Below are 21,762 nucleotides of genomic sequence, written 5' to 3' on the forward strand. Positions count from 1 at the left end.
GGGGCCCATTCGAGGCCATCCACCCAGGCTCCAGGCCTCAGAGGGGGTCCATCCACGCCCACTCACGAGGTCAAGGACATCCAAGAGGCAGTGTTGCGGTTCCTGCCTTCTAGAGGACTCTTGGCACTCCCCTGCACAGTTGGAGGGAGCGTCCACCCCAGGGAGAACTTCAGAGTGCGCAGAACCGTTGACTCCAACGTGGGCTCACGTCGACTCAGAATGCCCACAGTGTGTCTAGACACGCTTCCTGGCAGGTAAAGAAGCATGGTGAGGAAGCCTCCAGCAGGCTGTCGAAGAGGGCCTGAGGCCGGAAGCAGTCCAAGCAGTTAAGTAAGTTGTGGCAGAATCACAAAATGGAAAACCATAAAAGCCATGAATAAAAGGGTAAGAGTGATACAGACTGAAACAAGCTCCAAGACAAATTTTTGAGTCAAAAAACTAATGTGCAGAACAAATGTAGATAGATATTTCCCACTAAAGCCAGGTCTGGCGGGGGCATCTGTAGTCCCAGCTGCTTAGGAGACTGAGGTAGGAGGCTTGCTTAAGTCCAGCAGTTCAAGACCAGACTGGGCAACATGTGAGACCCCATCTCAAAACCGGGGGGGCATTTATAAACACACATAAATAAACACATAGAGAGACCTGGAGGAAGGCCAGGAAATGATGTAGCAGCTGCCACAAGGGAGGATGGGGAATGGGGAAAGAGGCTTCTTTTCACTCTATATTTTCTTATTCTACTTGAATGACTTTTAATCCTCAGCATGCATTTTGGAGGATTTTGTTTTGTTTTGCTCTGGGTTGGTTTGTTTGTTTTAGTGTCAGGGATTGAATCCAGTGGCCTTCAACCACTGGGGCATATCCTTAGCCCTTTTTATTTTTTATTTTGAGATAGGGACTTGCTACATTGCTGAGGGTCTCACTGAATTACTGAGGCTGGCTTTGAACTTGGAATCCTTTTGCCTCAGTCTCCCAAGTTGCTGGGATTATAGGTGTGAGACACCCCACAAGGCAGCATTTCATTTTTATTTAGTTTGTTTACAAAAGTGAAAAAGTAGTTGGGTGTGGGGCGTGGTGACGCACACCTATAATCCCAGCAACTCTGGGGAGGCTGAGGCAGGAGGATGGCAAGTGCAAGGCCAGCCTTAGCAGCTTAGCAAGACTCTCAGCAATGTAGTAAGATCCTGTCTCAAAATAAAATAATAAGAATTTAAAAAGAGTTAAGGATATAGCTCAGTGGTAGAGCACTTTCCTAGCATGCATAAGGTCCTGGGTTCAACCTCCAGTAACACACACACACACACACACACACACACACACACACACACACGCATGCATACAATATTCAAAAATGCAATTGTTATTGTAATCCACTTTCTTCCCCATATATACCAAAACTCACAGATGCCCAGGTCACTAATATTAGGTGGCACAGTGTTTGCATATAACCTATGCACATCTTCCTGCATGCTTTAAACATCTCTCGATGACTTATGATACCTTAAAAAATGTAATGCCATGCAAATAGTTGTTATACTGTATTATTTAGGGAATAAATACAAGGAAGAAAGTGTGTACATGTTCAGGACAGATGAAAATTTTCTTCAAGTATTTTTGATCCAGGGTTGGTTGAACCCCTTCGTAGAACCCAGGGACACAGAGGGCTGGTCGTATATTCACAAAATGAACCACAGTGGACCTGGATGAACTCCAGTCTATGAAGACAGCCAGATGAGAGTTTTTTCCTCCTCAGGGTGGTACTGTTAGGACTTGGACTCACTGGGGCTCCTGGGTAATGCCCAGCGCCCGCACTCGTGCAAACCCACACTCCCCATGGAGCTGCGGAGGCAGACCAGTAGAGACTCCAGCCTCGTTGGGAGCCAGCCTTGCTTAATGCAGTGGTCGGCAATCCGCCGTCAGGTAGGTGGATAACCCAGAGTTCATCTCCTCTTATTGTTCCATGAATACAGACTCCACACCCCAGAGACCAACCTCTGCTCTGTCGGTTGTGAGTACCACGGTCCATATTAGGCAAAGTGGTACTTGACCTGCCTGGACCAGCACAGCCTCAGCAGGTGACCTCAGAGGCCAGGAATGTCAGATAGGCTTCTCCAGGCCCAGAGAGCTGCTGTCTTCCACTCCCAGTTTCACCCCTTCCTCCCCAACACCCTCTCACCCTAACTCTCCACCTCCTGCTTTGCTCAAAGGCAGCTCTGGAGCTCCGTGACCAGTTGGGCCGTGAGCACGGACCACATGTGGAGGTACTGCAGAGGCAAAGCTGGGCGAGGGGATGTTCAGGAGCCAAAGGTGTGGCGTGAGCCCGCAGGATGCTCACAAACACAGACACACCCTTCTAAAGAGACAGCTACGGGTCTCCATCACGTTGGCAGGCCCCAACCCCGACGGTGACAAGAGTCCATGAGTCACTTCCTGCAAGTGCCCCTTTATGGCAGTGATGTGCAAAGCCTCCTGGTTTAATGATCACCTGTGATCACTGAGCAATGCCATGGAACGTGGCAGCCTGGCCTGGACTGGTGGGAGTGGCCACTCCAGGAAGAACTGGGGCTCCGTGCTGATGATGGGGTTCCTCCTTTTGTCCAGTCCAGGACCCTCTCTCCTCTCAGCCAGGCCCCAAGAGCCCTTTGTCCTTGGCATTCTCCTGTCCTTGCATTCTGGTCTCACGCTCTCGCCCGCTCCCCACACCCACACCCCTGCTTTCCCATTACACAAGCAACACCCTTCCTAAGATAGACCTCTCTGCCTGTGTTCCGTCAGCTCTGCAAGGCGAAATCCGACTGGTCTGTCAAGCCCCACATCACTCCTCCTCTTCCAGGAAGCACTCCCAGACTACCCCAGTCATGGTTAGTCACTTGTTTTTCTCTACTCCCGCACACCAGTGTGCACACCTCTTACCGCACATGTATTATTAAGAATAATAATGGCTACATGTTTGCTGATCACTTATTATGTGATAGGCAACATCCTAAGCACTTTATGAAGATGACCTGATTTAATCCTCACCATAACTCTAAAGTAAGTACCATTCTTATCTTCAGAGAATGCCACAGAGATATTAAGTAACCTGCCAGAGGCCACAGAGCTATTAATTGCCTGCTAGATACCTAGGGCCTGGTACATAGTGGCTACTTAGCCTTGAATAATTATTCATCTGGGAAATTACTAAATCAGTGAATAAATGTGAAAATAAGTGGATTTCTGTTTCCATTACAGAAAGCTCACTTGGGAACCGCTCCTTGTTCATCTCACAAACCATCCTTCCTGCCCGATGACTTGTTAAGGTTTCGGGCACTGCTACTGGATGAATGAGCAAAAGAACCCAAGAGCAAACCAAGGAAGAGAGTCCAAACCCCAGTAGAGTTGCTTGCTGACTCCAGTTAAGGAGCTTTAGCTTCCTGGGGCCCTTTTTGTCACCTGTCAAATGCAGAGAAGGTACATCCTCCTAAGTTCCTCCTAGCACTAAAAGTTTCTAGGAAAAATGAAGACTGAGATTTTGTGATAGGGCAATCCTACACCAAAAGACGTCTCACAGGTTCTTCTGGGTTGCTTCCCCAGGTAACATTTCCTGCTTGGATGTGACAACTGATCCACGTGTTACTCGAAGGCAGAGCCAATATCTGTCCTGAAAGAGTTAATTTAGCTTGATCCTTGGTTCACCCCATTCTTATCGAGTCACACCCAAGAAACGTAAATGCGGGGTGTGAACAAGACAGCTCTGTTTATGTGGGAAGACAGAAGCCAGGGAAAGAATTATTAAGTGCCTGATGAAACTCTCATAAATAAAAATCAATAAAGAACAATGATCCCCAGCTGGATTATGCAACTGGCCAGGTTCGAGAGACCTCCTAAGTTATTCTCTTGTCTCCTGGCCCCTCTACCAGAGCCCTGCTTCCCTGAATAGATGCTGGTCCCCAGTCTCCCACCACCACCATTAGCACAGGTACTTGTGAGCACATATACACTCACTGATGGTGTGAACGCCAGTGGCCTGATGAATGCTTGTGAAATGCCAAAGCCCAGATACCCTCCAGATGGTGTCGAGAAGTGTCCACCTGGGTGCGGAGGTAGGGGTCTGGTTGGATTGCATTTCAGTATTCCCACCCAACCTGTGGCTAACCAGAAGCTTGGCTTTATGCCCCACGCCTGCCACACCTGCAGTATCTGGCTTAGCATTTATGATCAGCCACATGTATGCTAATGCCCAGCATTTCTTGTTTGGCTAATGCTAATCATACGCCACTACACCAGAGGAAACCTAAACCTCGTGTATAAACAAGACAGTGTCTGTTTGTGTGAAGAGAGACCGAATCCCTCTTCTGGGGTTGTGCCTCACAAGAAGAAAGATAAGCACTGGCTTTGGAGAGCTGGGCATTAATTATCCACACATGAATTCAATATGGGGCAGGACTGGACCACAACCAGAATAAGCAGTCACTATAGAGGATGTCTGTGCCTATCCCACACCCCTACATCCTTGGGGATCTGTACCTCCACATCCTCGGGGACCTGATCCTCCCTCACCTCAATTATGATTCATGAATGGTCTGCTAATCACAGTAGCCAGTTCCTCTGACTTTGACCATCATAAAACCAGCAGTGGGTCAATCACAACGCTCCCTGAGATTTTTTTCAACTTTGAGCTGGAAGATAAAGATTCCCAGTCTCTTTGGGTCATGAACCTACAAATATATGAAGCAGAGCCTACCAATGAGGCTTCCTGTCTACAGCAGGAAGGAATGGAACCAACACAGAGCAAAACGTTGAGAGACACAGATGGGAGGAGGGGGGATGGGAGTGACTTTGTGTCTGGGCCGCCCCTCCCGTGAGTTAACGATTTTCTCGTTTTGTCCGGTTAGTTTGAGCTGGGTTTCTGAAGTGTGCCGCTCCAGTGACCTCCACAGACACTATCCATACTGACGGTGCATTTCCAAATGTATCTCCCACTCTCAGCAGCCCGGGTTTTAATGAGACAGACTATCACCCTTTGAAATGTCTTTGTTCTTCCTCATAAGAAAGGCATAAACATTCGGAGGCAAGAACCACTCTTACTCAACATCACAAACGAGAAGACTTTTCCTTTCCCTTTGTATCTCAGGTGCCAACCACAAGATGCTAGGACTCCACCACTTCAAGCCATCAAAGCTTATAAAACGGGGGCTGGCCAGACAAGCCAGGCAACACCCTGCTGGTGATTTTTGAAGAGGACATTCTCATGGTGGCCAAGCTTCTGCTCATCCCCCTGCCGGCTGACTGCCTGGGAGGAGCCACCTTCAGATCACCTAGGCAGACCCACAAAGGGCTCGGGGTGTGAGGCCATAATATTTCCTAATAAAACTGTTCTGAAAACCCTCCTGGGACAGCGCCACGCAGTTGGGCCACTTGACTTCTTTCTATGGAACCTTTGTAATTACTTAATTTGTTTGTTTAATTTTATCTTGGAGGAGAGTTGCATGTCAAATTTTTTTTTTTAAAAAAGAAAGCTGCCGCATACAATTACTGAGAAGAGTAACTCTGAAAGCTAAAAACTTTCCCCTCCTTGAACCTTGAAGGGCTGCCTGGGAATGGGAACCATAAAGGCACAACGAGGAAGGGAAGCCTGGGTGGAAGTTCGCCCAGGACCCTGGTCCCACCTCTTCTCCCCTCCTACTTCCCTACCACGGCCGTGTCTCCGCCTGAGGCTGGAGCATGGCAGACACTACCTGGTGGCTAGTATGTTTGCTGCTTCAGCCTGATGGGATGCTCTTCCTATGTCCTGGACAGTCAGTGTGCCCAGGCTCGGGGGAGCTTGGCAGATGTCTCCCCAGGGCAACGGAAAGCAACGGTGGACTCAACAACTCCTCGTCACCAAAACAAAAACACAACAGTTCTGATTGCCATGGAGAGTTCAATCCCCTTGTCCTGGGATTGGCACTGACTGGAATTCCAAGGGCTCTGACGGAGCTACCTCCTGAGAGGTCTAAATATGGCACATCCAATCTCAACCCAAACACACGGGCTGGACTAGTGCCCAGGGCTGAGAGCCCCCGCCGCCCCACCCAGGGCCAGCTGGCAAGTCTTGACTTCGAGCTGCCTGTTGGGTGGTGGGCATTTCGGAGATGCCAGAGACGTGATGCTGTAGGGTCAGCCCTGCATTCATGGGTGCAACCTAAAGTCAAATGATAAGGGACACTATTATTTGTGAGGGTTAACTGCGAGTGCAATCCTGAGCAGAGAATGCATGCAGGGAAAGGAGGGAGAGAATACAGAGGTGTCAGGAGGGAGGGAAAGAAGAGGGAGGAAAAGGAGGTAAGGACCACAGACCTACTTCTTAGCCAGCTCCTTAAAAACCAGGGGATCTTTTTATGCTCCTGGGGAACACCTCTTTAATTAAGCCTCTCCATGGAATTTAGGGCTTAAGCCCTGGAATCAACTGAAACAAAGTTGCCTTCTAGTTGTGTGACCAATGGAATTGGCTTCTCAGTTTCCACATCTCTAAAATGGCCCAAAGGACTCCTGCAAGTGTGCAGTGTGATCATGGATTTAAGCACCGAGCACACGGGAGTTGTTCCATAATTAGTGGCTGTTAGAGGTGACTGTGGCCATAGTGGCAGCAGAAGTTGGATAAAAGCAAAGATTTGCTTCAGTCCCTCACCTGGCCTTTGGTTTCTCTCCCTTGGAAAGGGTACCACAGGGTGGCTGAGGCCACCAGAATAATGTGGAAACTCCCAACCAGGACAAGCTAAGCACAGCAGACAAAGGAAACCTTCAGCAGAGCAGAACAATACAACATTCACGCCCACATCTATCCAGAACTTCAAAACAGCAGAATGGCCACTGCTCCTTAACTCCCAAATGTCAACCCCCAGGTCACCCTTACCTTGGTGTTCATGCACGACTTCCCTCGCTTGTATTCTTTGTGGGAGCCACGCTTGTCCAGTTTGTACCACAGGGCTTTGGCCTTCCAGGTGGTCACCTTGGACTTGAGCTTGGAGTAGAAGTTTCTGTGGTCCAGAGGGTCCAGGTCCAAGTGTTGGGTGAGGATGTTGAAGGCTTGGAGGGTCCCTTTGCATGTGGAAGCCTGGACAAAGTTCTCAAACACCTGCCCGGCCTGGCTCTGCTTCTCATCCTCATTCTCCCCCATGGTTCAGGAGCCACGCGGAGCAGTGGTGTGGACAGGACAGAGGGGATCACCATGAAACACCCGGAGAAGCGTCACACCTGCAAAGGTGGGTGGAGACAGAGGTGAGGCGCATGGGCAATGAGGGGAGAGTGGGTGATAGGCACCGAGAGGAAGCGATGAAATTCCTTTAAGATACTAAAACACTCATCTTCATTCATTATACTTAGTGTTCAGCCTGGACCATCTTTGGAAGGTGTACATCATACCCCCTAACCCAGCAATGATGTCTTGCGGCCAATCTCTCTCCCCAGTACCTGCTCACTCTTCTCCCTGGCTGAAAAGAAACAGATTGCGCAAAGCTATATATACCCTGACTCATGTCAACAGTACCTGGTCAATCTTGCTACAAGCCAGATGGCTCTGGAAATAGTGACTAGTGAAAGGAAAAAGCCAGAAAAATGCACTAGGTTTAATACCATGGAAAACCTACTGTTCTTGGTGCAGCAAGTTGATTGGCTAACAGGAATCCAATCTAGCCCCATGACATCAGTGCACAAGTAAAATCCCAGAGCATGGTCCTCTCCAGGCCTCGTGAAAGTCCCACTTGGGCTCAGACATGAAACTTTAAAATCTTTCCTCATAAGTTACCCACGGGCAGGTGTTTTCCCCCAGACAAGTTACCAATTGCAATTTCCCAAACCTGTTTCTGAAATCTGCTGGAAGCACACCGTTCACCTTAGTCGGAAACACAGAAGACAGACACATGGGCCTCCCCTTTCCAATGGACAAAAGGAGTCTGTGCTTTGTAAGGCCGGGCTGAACTGGCTGGGACAAGTGCTCAGGCTGATGGAAGGGAAAATTCGATGGTTGTTTGTTCACTCACTTCACAAAAATAGCTTGCCTGGGTTTTGGCACAGGCACCTTTCTCTGTACCACTCTAACCTCAGGCATTTCTTAGGAAAGTCACTGAAGTTTCAAAGGAACGAAAATAAAGTAGAGCTGATTTTCCAAAATACTAGCTATTTTTTTGGAATCCAAAGCTAGTGCAAACTGGCCAGTGTGGAGGGGCAGGGCCTGGGCTGGACAGTGGTCAGGAGGGCTTGTGGGGTCTGTAAACAAGAGGGCTTGCCAGACTGAGCTCTCCAATAGGGCTTCACACTCCCCAGAACATTTATACGGGTACATTTGGATCATAGGTTGGTTTACAATGCTAAGAGTAGAGGAAAGTGCTTCTCATCTTCCCTCATCTCTGACTCATTCATTCGGCAACCACTGCTGGAGGCTCAGGCAACATGCTTGGGGCTGGGGATAGAGGGGTGGCCAATGCAGGTTCAGACCCGACCTGGCAAGAAGACAGGACCAGAGAGATGATGACAAGACTACAGGCAGGTGCTCAGGAGCCAGAGCAGCAGGTGTCCAACAGAGCTCGAGGAGTCCAGAGGGGCCCAAGAAGCTCCAGTCCTGAGACTGGGAGGATTTCACTTGAAGACTAGGGAGTGACATTCCAGACAAAGGAAAAACGAAGTGTGTAAGTCAACTCCCCAAGTCTGGAAAGAGCTGTACAGTTGCAGAATGACAGCAAGTTCCAGGGGTAGGCAGCCCAGAGAAGGTGAGTGTTGAGAACGTCCAGGACAGGTCATGGAGTGCGTCCCCTCTAGGCCTAGGAGCACCAACAGCTGATGTGGGACCCTGCCCTCCCTTCCAGCTTCCCCAGGGAACGTCCAGTATGCCTGGCACTGTGCTCAGCTGAAGGCAGACCAGCACACGCTCCTGGCTGGCTGGCCCACCTCGACCAGGCTCCAGGCCCAACCTGAGGGTCCTGGCCCATGCCACTCGACAAGTTCCACAGGCTGGGAGGGCTGGCTCTGCAGCACTCCGCCTGGCCCAGATGAGACCTGGATTCCTCTGTGGATGCTACCCCAGCTCCTTTAATGTCCACTGAGCTCCCTTTGGCACCCCTCGTATAAACACTGCCACCTCTGGTGTCTCGATTTTCCCCCACGTGCTGCACTTGCCACCCAGAACGCATAAATGGAAAGCCAGACTCGTTTGCTTTTCTCGGCATATTAACATTCTCAGGCTTTATCTATCTTTGGATCTACTTCTGTGCCAGCAGGAACAAAGGACACAGTGGCTGGCTGAGAGCTACAAGGCCGCCTGCATTCAACTGCTCCCCTGCGGTCCTTTCCAAGGATGGCCAGGTGGCTCTGGGGCTTTGGGAGCCGGGGCCCACGGCCTGGCATGGCCCTTGGCTGCCCACGCAGCCTCGCACAAGCTGCGCAGGCTTTGAGCCTCAGTGTCTTCTTTTATAAGAGGTGGATGATGATCTCCACCTCGATGGTCGCTGTGAAGAGGAAGAAAGAAATGGAGAAGCTGGCAGAGCCTGGGCCTAGAGGCTCAGCTGTGCACTCGGGCCTGCTGCAGCTTCACAGGCAGACTAGTATCTGGGGGATGCACCAGGCTGAAAAACAAAGTGTGTAAGTCAACTCCTCAAGTTGCCAGCTCCTCCGTGGTCTAAAATCATGCCCTGTTGGGAGGGATGGAGCCCGATCTGACTCCCAGACAATAATTTACAAACTGGAAGAACTTGTCTCCTCCCTCCAAAGAAAAATGCACAACTTAATCTCAGGGCTCCAGTGGAGAAAGAGCCAAAGGTGGTGCTGAGGGCTCCGGGTGGGCGTGAGAGCTCCGGGAACCTGCTCTTATCTAGGATGAGATAAGGAGAGGTGCAGGGAGATGGCCTGACAGGAGGAGATAAAGGCAGCCTTGGACATGTACCCCCACAGCCCGCACCAGGCTCAGACCTGCCTCCCTTGATTCAAAGAGTCAAATCTCAACCTTTAAAATCAGCTTGCCAGTTTAAGTCAGAGAATTTAAAGATGATGCTGACATCCACAGTGGGTAGCTTTCCCTGTGGGAAAACAGAACATTTAGACTCAGAAAAACCTGGGTGGGAATCTGATTTCAAGCACATGTGTGACTGTAGGGGAGTTCTCTCACCTTCTCAGCCTCAGTTTTCTCATGTGTAAAATGGGAACAATACTATTTGCTTTCTAGGGTGGTAAGGAATCGATGAGGTAAGGCACACAGAGTATTGAGCTCCTGGCTGCTACATGACAACAAGTACTCATTACTATTCTTCAAGTGGCCCAAACACACTCAAACCAAAAGGAAGGGGAAAAGGGAATATGATTCATGATAACTTCACTGTTTCCCAGGTCAAGGAATTTGATCGACTTTAAACCCACAGGACAAGTGCTTTCAATCCTAAGACCTGAGTTCAAACTTGTTTCCTCACCCTGTAGCTCTGGGCAAGTCACTGAACTTGGGAGCTTTAAGTTCCCCGTATGTCAAGGGGGGAACCCCATGCAGTGTGGCCTTGGTGAGGAGCTAAAGACACACAGGGTGCAGGGTGGTGCCACTAAGGAACTGAAAAGGCTCAGGAGGACTCGGTGGGCCTGAGCGTCAAGTTTCCAGAGACCTAGGGTACTGCTTCTGGTGGGTACCCTTCCCCTGCCCCCAGAAGAAGGAGGTCAAGAGTGTGTTAGCTCAGAGGACCCTGGGTGGCTAGCTGTGGGTGGACAAGTCTTGTTTATCACCAATCGGCTGCTGCCTTTTTGGAGTTTGATATGTCTTAGAAATAGAAGCAATTAGGCAGAAGGATGAAAGGTTCTGCATTTTCTGGGAAGAAACAAGATGTGATGCTGTAGTTTCCAAGAATAGGTTTGAAACAGTTTGGGTTTTGCCAACTGGAGTCCCTTATTTGTGGTTTTTCTGTTCCCCTGCCTATGTGACATCATGAGTCACAAAGCTATTCCCTGCCCCTGCCTCTAGCCACTACAAATAAGATTCAAGGCCTCAAACTGCAGGTGACAGTACTGGTGATGGGCTCAGCCTATGGCATCTGGGAGACAAGTTCAAGGTTTGTGCAGAGTCCCTGAGCCTCTCTCAAAGGGAGTGATGGGGTCTCTGGACCCCAGTTTACCTCTGCACTCACATTTAGGATTATACCTTCTGCTCCACCTGAGCCTCATCATCTGCCAAACAGCAGCAAACAGTGTGACAAGGCCTTGGGAAAATTATAGAGTTCCATAAAACCTCAAGGAGTTCTGGGGAGGGACACTGGGCAGAACTTTTCCATGAGGAGAAAGCTCAACCCTCAATCCCTTGAGGGACACAGACAAGATCTGTTTCAAGGTCAATGCAATCTAAGAACAAAGTCCTCTTGCCTATTCACACCTGCTGTCTCTCAGGTCTGCCTCACTAAAGGACCTTGGGAAGGCTCAGCAAGGGAATGGGGTGTCCATTCTGTACCCACAGGGGGTGGAGCAGGGACTGACAGCTCGCTCTGAGCATACATGAGCCCACCCGAGAAGAGGCAGGAGCCAGTCAGGGACTTGGCAGTGGTAAATGTCTGTAATGCACCTATCTCTCTGCAGACCCCTGGGTCTGATTCACAGGTGGGGCCTGCAGACCCCATCTTCCCTCCCTCTTTTCCATCTCCCACGAGGTAGCCAACTTGAACCAAAAGGAGCAACTCCAGGGTTGGGAAGAGACTGCTCGCCCTGCTTGTGGTCTCCTTCCAGCCTTCCCTCTATCATCTCCACAGTGGAGAAGGCATTGCCTCCGAGGCCGCCTGCTGGGCCGGTAAGATGGCCTTAGGAAGTCTTCTTTGTCATTCTCCAGAGAGAGGAGGTCTGTGTCTCCAAAGATCTCTCTCTACTTCCTAGTCGTAGCCCTGAGATCACCCACAGGAAGTTGAAGGCCTTCTCACATAGGCTACACCCACACCTGCTGGAGCCACTCCAGAAAAGTGAAAAGGAAGGCATGCAGGCACCCACCGTGAAAGCCCTAACAGGGTCCCAGACTGCAACAGGGGCCCAGACACAACCCCCCGTCCCTGTCACCCCGCTGCCCATGGCAGGAACTCTGGAAGAGGCTACAAGTCAACTGCAAGCCTGGCCTTCCATGCCTGCTCCCCCACTGTGAGCCCCAGTTCATTTTGCTCCTGTCCTTCTGGCTCCCACCCTCCCACACTCTACAACAGTGCGCAAACTCCGCCGGCCTCACACATCCCTACTTCCACCCCTCCATCCACTCCCTCTTGGAGCCACTCACGGTGCCAGACCCCGGGACGACCCATGAGTCAGTCCCCACCCTCCAGGATCTCACTGCCCAGTGCTAGGAGACACCCAGATGCTGACCAAGCACAGTGCCAGGAAGGAGGGGAGGTAACATCTCAGGGGCCACTGCCAGCCGGGCCCTTTTGCCTGCCTTACCCTAAGTAGTTCTTGCAACAGACTTGTGGGCTGGTAAGCGCACTTTCCCTCTCAAAAGTATGGGTCTTAAACAGTCATCTCAGAACTTGCCATCTCTTTTCTGTAATGCATCTACAATTTTGCCGTATGTGAGTACAATCTCCTTTGTGTGTGTGTGTGTGTGTATATATATATATATATATATATATATATATATATATATATATATGTATCTATGTGTACCTGTCTCTATATGATGGATGTATACACATGCATATTTATATATGAATGCATTTTCAAATTTTTCCTCAAGATTTCTATCCATGCTTCACATCTCTGCCCATACTACTAAACCTCTCTTCAGGACCTCCTAGAAAAAGAAAGAACTCTGACCCAGGCATGAGGAGACCTCAGCTTGAGCTCTGGCCTGACCCTCCCATTGCCCTCCTAAGGACACTGATATGGATCCTGTCAATATGTAGCAGAGACAAACTGGCCCTTTCTGAAGGCACGGTGTGAATTATATCAGTTAAGTTCATGGTCTCTGGCAGTTCCGGGCCTGGAGAGTGCAAGTGTCAACTGCAGGACACTTTCTTAAGTCATGGGGTGACCTAACAATAGAGTCTCAGGCTGTTCTCTGTATTTCCCTGATTTTCCACCCAGAGGATGTGTGATTGTTGAAGCTTGTTGCTTTAGACAGGTTCCACGTCTAGGAGTCTCCTCTCCCTGACCATCAGTCCCAGCATTAGAAAGTAGGCCTTGTGCAGACTTCTCAACTCACTCAGGTCTGACAGGGATGGCCTCCTAGGCCTGCGAGACTCGGCAGCACTAGCAATGCTATTCTTCTCCAGAAAAGAAAGGGCCCTCCTGCCTGAAGCCCTGATGCTAAGCCACCTAACTTAAATTCTAACAGGTCAGGGACAAGTTCCCTCCCAGCAGCTCTACTCTCCAGAGCACAACCCTCAGGTCCAGTGTGGCGTCCCCCTTCCAAAGAACCACGCCCTCCCCGTACCAGTGTAGACTGTGAATGACAGCACCTTCCACCCAAGTCTTAGCTGTGCCCACAGGACCCCTGCCAGTGGCCCCCAAGATGGACACCTGTTTATCTGGTTGACAAAATAAACAAAATAACATAGATCTCACTACCTATAGAAACTTGGCAGACAATTCTGTGGGTGCCCTGAGCCACCTGGATCATACATTGGGTAACGGGGAAAACTGTGAACTCATAGTTCCAGTTTCCAGGAAGCCAACGTATCTTAACATGGATAGTGGGAGGTGGCCACCGTAAGCAGGATCACAGACAGAAAGCAGAATAGCAGTTGCCAGGGCCTGGCGGGGCGGGGGGGGTGAGTGCTAAAGGGGTGCAGCCTCAGGGAGGGATGAGGAGAAAGTTGGGTGGATAGACGGTGGGTTGGCTGCTGAGCAATGTCAATGTGCTTAATGGGGCTGATGCACACTGAAATGTTAAAATGGCAAATTCCATGTCGACCATATTTTACCACAAAAACAATAATAAAATGCATACAAAACAAGACCACCACCCAAGAATGGGAGTTGCCCAAGGCTTGAGTTCAGAGTGTGTTCCCTGATTAACAATGAAGTCCATTTCTACAATACTACTGCGTTACGGTATAGTAAGTGCCAAGTGCGGTGGTGCACACCTGTAATCCCAGCAACTTAGGAGGCTGAGGCAGGAGAATTGCAAGTTCAAAGCCAGCCTCAGCAACTTAGTCAGGCCCTGTTTCAAAATAAAAAAATAAAAGGACTGGGGATGTAGCTCAGTGGTTAAGTTCTCCTGGGTTCAATGCCTGGTACCAAAAAAAAAAAAAGGTAATAAGAAGTCATTACACTAATGAAAGAAACTTGCTGGTTTTTAATTTGGTTCAGTGAAATAGTTTTCAACTTGTCTTTTTTTTTTTTCAACCTTATCAATGCTTTTCTTACCCTTCCCTCCAAATCTCATTTGAGTACAGGAAGCCCCTTGAAGCTCAACCCTGCCAAGTCCCCAATATTTATCTTTTATCCAGTCTTCTCCAGGCCCCCACCACTGCCACACACACATCCACAGGCACCTGCAAGGTCTCCTTCAAGTTCCAGGGAAGTTCTGGTACCAGCACCTTGGACTTAGTTCCTGGGGCCCACCACACATTGCCTCACCTGGGAGAACACTTCTTACCCCGGGTGCTGATGGTCCCTGCACAGTACTGCTGGCAGACCATGGTCCCTGAACACAGAAAGCACTCTTCTCTGCAGATAGCAGGTTCCCTAAAAGCTCCTTGAAGACAGGTCTGGGTCAGCCCTGGTCTGCTGGACTCACTTTGGCTTGAATGAGTGCAAATGACAGCTGTGTGAGGGGACAAGCCCCATCCCTCAAAATCAGGGCTTGGCCTACCTTTTTTTTGACTAATGTCAACTTCGAGGATCCTACCTATGAATGCTTTTGATTCATCAGAAAACACCACTGTCATGCAACAAAATGTTTCCACTTATAAAAACAGTGTCAGAACGATCATGTACCATTCTTGCTGTTCTCTGTCAGGGCACACTAACCTGAGCACACCTTCATCCCATAACCCCTAATCCACCTTCCAGCCTCCTTTTCCCAAGGTCACCTTGCCTCTCACCCCAACCCCTTCCCCAGTGTTCCCACAGCACCCTGTACTGACTGTGATCACAGCCATTCTGGCGTGAGGCCCTCTCTACCAAGCATGTGCTGAAGGATTAAAGCAACATATGATCTTGAGAACATAACTGTTCCATTTAATGAGCATCTGTGAAGTCTCAGGCAATGTGTTACAGCTTTATACAGGTGGAAGTAGTTAATCATCATAACAAAGGCATTGTTGGATGTTAGTATCATCCTCGTTTTTTAAAAAATTAAAGAAGTCAGCAACTTGTCCAAAGTCACAGGGCCAGAAGGTGAATCTGTGATTCAACTTCCCACAGCCAGAGGCCAGAGGACACTCTAAACCACCATTCATTCCCACACTGCTCCACACAGTGGATGGAGCCACTGCCTTGCACACCAAATCATGGCCTCTGGTCCTCAAACTCCAAACTGCCAGGATGTGTAGTCATGAGATGTCATGCAATACGAAATGAGGACAGTAACTAATCCACCAATAAACACTACACTAAGAAGTGACCCTCCTGTCATGGTGGGGAAGCATGGCAGAGACAGGATAGCTGGCCCCAGGTGACTTGCTCCTTCCTCCTCAGCCCTTCCCTGCAGCTGTATGAGCCCAGGTGATCAACTTCTGGGTCATGGAACACAAGCAGGAGGGACTTGCGCCACCTCGAGGACTGACCCATCAAACCTCCCATGAGGCCCTTTGTGCTCTTCCCCTCCTCCAGAGCACAGTGGCTAAAAACCATGGGACAAAGATGGCAGAGCCACAGGGAGAAAGGAGCCGGGTTCCCTAGACACCCACTTGGCAGAGAGCCCTTCACATGTGTGGGAAATAAACTTGAAATCTGTGAAGCTGCGAGAATCTGGGATTCATCTGTGAGGCAGCAAACATCACCTTGATGAAGCCAGTAGGGATTTGTGGTGGGCATGTCACGTTTGGCCTGTGTCACAAGGTAGTCCCTCCAACCAGAAGCTTGGTCACGTGGGAATCCACATCTTACTTGAGCTACCACAGCTGTACCCACTTCTGGTAACAACCCCACTGTCAGTCTATGTCCGACTTTCCATGAGTACCTCAGCATCCTGGAGAAGTTCCTAGGCGCCGCCACCTCCACACCCAATCTGAAAAAACACATCCTTTCCCTATTTGACCAGAGACTGGGACAGACACACTAGTTCACTCCCTTGCTCTCCCTTCCAGCCTGAGCATTTTGGAAGGCTCCTGCGGTCCTGCGAACCATGTGATGTGAGGGAAGGAACGTGGTTCTCTGAGTCACAAGCTCTCTTGAGCAAGTCATAACAGCACAGTGTTCCTGTGGAAATTAAATGGAGGTGCCTCTCACAGCATCAGGCTCCCAGACATACCAGGTAAGTGTCAGCAGTGGCATAGGGCATGGGAACACCACTACCCAGCTCCGGGTTGCCCAAGCCCAGCCAAGGCAGAGGGTGGAGGTGGCTTATTCTCCCCTTAACCAACCTTCTGCCAAGGTGGCACAGCTACGGCCATACTATCTACCAAATCTCTGCCTAGCATGCCCATAAAGTCATGCCCCAGGTGACTGTTTGTATTCGGGTGGCACTACTCTTCCTGATTTGCTGAAATTAGGTGTCGGAAACTTGAATCCTCATAATTAGTCTGAATATAGAGAGGGATGCTGGGGAAGAGGGGGAGAAGTCATGGCAAAGCACACTTGACGGGGCTTCTCATCGATGCCTGCTCATGGTGTGCATAGCACGGCATCAGGGAACCTAGGGTGAGCACAGAGCTGACCCCACCCCCAGCCACTGGACACCCACTGGGTGTCTGATGGTCTGTCCTCCACAGGTTCCCCTGGTTTGAAGAACTGCCACCTGACTGCATTTTTCACCCTCTAAAAGGATTCATCATCCAATAAGTTCTTTGCTGTTTTCTTTTTTTTTTTTAATTAAAAAATTCTTTTTTAGTTATGGATGAACACAATACCTTTGTTTTATTTATTTATTTAATTAATTATTTTTATGTGGTGCTGAGGATGGAACCCAGGGCCTCACACGTGCCAGGCAAGTGCTCTACCACTGAGCCACAACCCCAGCCCCTCTTTGCTGTTTTCTGACTTGTGAACTGATCATTAAGTCACTCCCAGACCTGGACACAATTTCAACCACAGCAAGACCTGAGTTTGCTTTTAGTGGAGGAAACAAAATCACACGTCAGCTCTGGTTCCTTCCCTTCGCAGCCGAGGTCCCCCAAAGAGACTCTGCCCTCGCAACGCCCCCCTTCCTCACCTCCCACTCATACTTCAGTGACCACAATCTGGCTTCCACTCACACGCCCCCAGGGCACAGGCTCTGCATCATCTCCCACTCTGTGTTGCTAAGCCTAGTTGTCACTAACCCAGCCTTATCTTGCTAGTGGTCTCAGCATTTCTGGTCTTTTGTAGACTCCTCACTCTCCTGAAAGTGAAGGTTCTGATCTCCACCCTCCAGGAACTCAGCACCTCCATGGCTCAACCAGCATCACGCATGTCTCTCCGCCACATTCCAGGCCAGGTGTCACCTGCCATGAGACATTTCCCGCTCCCCTGCAGAGACCTTGCTCGTGGTCTCTTTGCCTTGGCCTGCTCCTCTGCTCCTCCTGCAGTCCAGCCCCCACGGTCAGGCGCTCCTGTCTCATCCTCGGAGTCTATGCTGTTGGACCCCCTTCCTTCACCTCGCTGAGCCGGCTGGTCACCACATCCTGCCTCCCCAGTAGCCCTGGTTACTGGTCTCCCATTCTTACTCGGAGGTGCCGGTCTCCATCTGCTCTCACCGGAACTCCCAAAGCCTGCTCACCGGTGCCTTTCCTGCCTCCTGATTCGCCTTCCTCCAATCCCCCAACCTAACCCTCAAAGTGCAGCTGGAGACATCTTCGTATAAGAAACACACACTTGGTCTGGTCAGGTTCCTGTTCACAGCCCTTCCACAGTGGGCAGGGCCAAGTCGAGACATTTCAGTGGAGCAAGGCAAACACTGCCTTCACGGCCCGGCCCCTGTCCGCCCCTCCAGCCTCCCCTCCCATCCTCCCCTGGTCCTCAAGACCCATTGAACCATCCCCAGTTCCCTGGGTACACTGTGTCCTGGCTTGTGCCCGTCCATGTCTGAAAAACCCAGCCAGGCTCTGGTCATTAGTGAAACCCCAGTTAACTTTACAGCCGAAACCACCATGGCAGCGATTGTCACAGATCCCAGTTTGGACTCTGGAGTCAGGCAGACTGGCTACAAATCCTGACCCACCACTTACTAGGTGTGTGAGCCCATATGAGTTACCTAACCTCTTTGAACCTCAGTTTTCTCATCCATAAAGTGGGGATAATAATAGTCCTGTCCCATTGGGTTACTTGAGGATGAAACACAAGGCCGCCTAGTTAGGCAGGGCTCTCCGTTGGACAGTGCTTCTTTGAAGCCTCCCTTGCCCTCCCAGCCCCTCTTCCCACACTGCATCTGTGGAGGTTTGTATGATGATTTCTCACACACACTGATCTACTTATGAGCTTGTCTGCCTCAAACTATGAGCTCCCTGAGGTCAGAGGCTGCACCTGTGCCTCTGGCAATGTTAGATGTTCGCTAACAACTGCTTGTGGATAAATCAAATCAAGAGCATCACATGAAATTCAGGACACATGGTAGCTTGGACTGTGACTATTCATAAAGTTTCAGGGGTACCTATACCCCTGAACCAGTTCAAACTTCCTGCCTGGCTCCCTGGGGCCACCACATGGTGTAGCCCCCTCTTCTTAGGCTCAGTTCCCAAAGGCGCTCAGGCTCTGCCAGTGGCTGTGTCTTCTGGGTCGCATCAGCTCTCTGCCTTTCTTCTCCCATCCTGCTTGGATCTCACCGTCCTCTGAAGCCAAGTCAGCCACAGTACTCACGGAAGACCTGCTAGGAGCCTCAGTCTACTGAGGGAATAAAAGTCCCAATTCCCTGCAGCAGAGATGGACACCCAGACTTGCAGACCCAGAGTGGGGAGACGGAGAGCCTGAGAGCCAGGGAGAAGCTCCTGGGGAAGCTGGCCACAGCTGGGTCTCCAGGGTGAGCTGCAGCATGCAGGTGTGGAAGCTGCCCGTTTCTTACCCACCTTTCTTTCTCTTGCATCATTCTAAATTCCTGGGGTCTTTGCCAGAGGCCACCAAACCTGACTGCACAGAAAATTCACCAAGAAGTGTCCAAACATTCATCTTCCTAGGCCCACTTCCTGCAGCCTAAAGTCCAAGAGGAAAAGCACTTTTAACTTCCCATGAAGCCAGGAGTTGTGAGGCACACCTGCAATGCCAGCAACTGGGGAGGCTGAGGCAGGAGGATCACAAGTTCAAGGCCAACCTCGGCAACTTAGCAAGATCCTGTCTCAAAACTAAAAATTTTTTTAAAAGAGCTGGGGATATAGCTCAAGGGTAGAGTATCTCTGGGTTTAGTCTCTAACAACACACACATGCATGCACACAACACACACACACACACACACACACACACACACACAGAGTTCTGTCTGTTTGGAAAACAGTGGCCACACTCCATCGCTTCTATCCCTTCATCCTCTGACAACCTGCACCGTCCACAGATCCTCCCCTGTTAGGCTGGGGTACCAGGTGAACAACAGAACTGTGACCTGCTGGGGGAGACAAACGGTTGTAATACCAGGGTCACAAAGGCCATCGACTGGGTCATCGGCACTTCATCTAGTCTTGAACCCATCATTTTTTTTGTGCATTAATCTCGTCTGGTCAACAAATGTGTGAACTTCTTAAGGAAAAGGTCAAGGTCTTTAGTTTCCTTTCTAATTCCCAGAGTATTTGCCTCAGTTCTAGGTACCTGGTCTGTTCTCAATATTTAAGAATCAAATAATTCAGCTTTGCCTACGACATCCTCTTTTGGTTGCTGATGGGTTGCCTGCCGACTCTGTCTCTGTAACCCAGGGATGGTGCTATTCCTGCTCCCAGGAGGTGGTTGGTACCTATGTTCATCAAATGAAAGAATGTTTGCCAGTAAAAATCTGTCTCCAGAAGGGAGGAAACTGCCTCCACCTTGAAGTTTTTCAAGTTGAATTACAGACCTTAAACTTCAGCATTAATTTCCTAACATGCAGTTACACAAGCATTGTGGTCTATGTTGCCATCAATGTTATTGATAATATGAATAATGCCTTCCTGGGGCTCAGCAGTGGGCTCTCCACGTAGACGTGCCAAGGCCATGGAAGGTGGGTGCTTGTCTGTTCCTTCTATTGGGCCATTCATGCAGCCCACAGGGCAGCTGCTCATGCCCTCACCCTAGTCTCCGCACACAGACCTATAAATGTCATTCAGTCTTTATGAGCAGGTGTGTCCACCTGCATGGACAGATGAGTCCTGCCTGAGTCAGAAAGGACTAAGGCCTGTTTATAAGCCTACCAACATGTCAACACACTTGGGAAGCCAGGAGCTAGGGTTTAACATAAGATTCCCCATGTTGCAGAGAAGCAGCATGACAGAGCAAGGACTCACAGCATGGGTACTGGAATGGGATGTTCAGTCAGGTGGGGGTGGGTTGGGCAAGCAGAAACAGGGGAGTGGACTCCACACTGCTTCTACCAGGGTCAAGCTTTCCCAGTACCTTGAAGTTGCTACTGGTATTTGTTTGAATTCCTGAAAATAAGGTTCATAATCTTGAGGTGATGTGGATCAAAAGTCAGCTGCCCCCAAGGCCCCACCCAGGAGACAGTTTATCAGGCAACCCTTTGGCTCCCAGGGCCAAAGGGGTCTTTTCTGCAGTGCATGCTGGATCCTGCATGGCACGCAGGCAACTCGGACAGAGACCTATTCACTTCCTTTTCACTTCTGCTGGGAGACAGGACTTGCCTGCTGCTTATCCATTCACTCGTATATTCATTTTACAGACCTGGATGACTCTGGGCCAGGAAATGTGCCTGAACACAGCTTAACAGTCCCCAGATGCCACCTCAGGAGAGCGAGAGACCAGAAACTGACAGGGGGAGACAGCTCTGAGGAAGCCCTTCCTCACTTCTCCGGGAGTGCTGTCGCTGGGGAAAACGCAGCTGTCCAGTGGCGGTTTGGAGGTCTGGGTAGAAGTGAGGGATGAAGACAGCTCTGGCCCACCCGATTACTGTACAGAGGAACTGAAGACTCCTGGGAACTGTTTCCCCCAAAGATCCATAAAGCCAGTTAAGTAAACGCAGAAAGTTTCTCTGATCAGATAAGGTAGCATCCATCATCCCTAAAATACACTCCATTGCTGAACTGAGCACTGAGGACGTTATTGCTTTGACAGGCTTATTTCACCTTCCAGAACTGGGGTTTAAATATCCTGGAATTTTTGCCCACTTGGTGATGCTGGCAGCAGAGAGCAAGACAGACTACACACAAGAGGCAGAGGTCTCAGGAGGCCAACTCTCGGGAAGTACTCTGAGCTCAGAGATGCTGAGACAGAAGCTCAGGACCCAGCAAGTGCCTTGACCATGGAGTGGGTCAAAATGCTTTTTAACTAGCCCCAAGTTCCAACATCCAGCAGCCCCAGGGGAGAGGACTGTAGGAGGTACGACCAAGTCAGGGAATTTTCCCAGGGGTTGGAGACAATCTCCCCATTTCCAGTGTACACTAGGGGTTGAATGAAGGTGCTAGACTCTCCACTTGGCATTTAGGCATGGCGACTTAAACCACATTCACTAAAGCAAGCAGCAACTATCCCAAAAAGATTTTCTCTTTCCTCAAAAATGAAACCCAGGGTGACTAGTAGACTGCTGATCCATGACC

General features: G+C 50.0%; 1 protein-coding gene across 3 annotated transcripts in view; it reads right to left on the bottom strand.

Moving 5' to 3' along the window:
* Positions 1-21,762, bottom strand: part of Mical2 (microtubule associated monooxygenase, calponin and LIM domain containing 2) — a 208,942-nt gene that overhangs the window by 157,834 nt on the left and 29,346 nt on the right. For all 3 annotated transcript variants that reach the window (XM_047516541.1, XM_047516540.1, XM_047516542.1), the window contains exon 3: positions 6,872-7,212. In XM_047516541.1, coding sequence (XP_047372497.1) covers positions 6,872-7,135 — 264 coding nt within the window. In that variant the 5' untranslated portion in view covers positions 7,136-7,212. The remainder of the gene's footprint in view (positions 1-6,871; positions 7,213-21,762) is intronic.

Source organism: Sciurus carolinensis, chromosome 11, assembly GCF_902686445.1.
Source record: "Sciurus carolinensis chromosome 11, mSciCar1.2, whole genome shotgun sequence".
Lineage (NCBI taxonomy): Eukaryota > Metazoa > Chordata > Mammalia > Rodentia > Sciuridae > Sciurus > Sciurus carolinensis.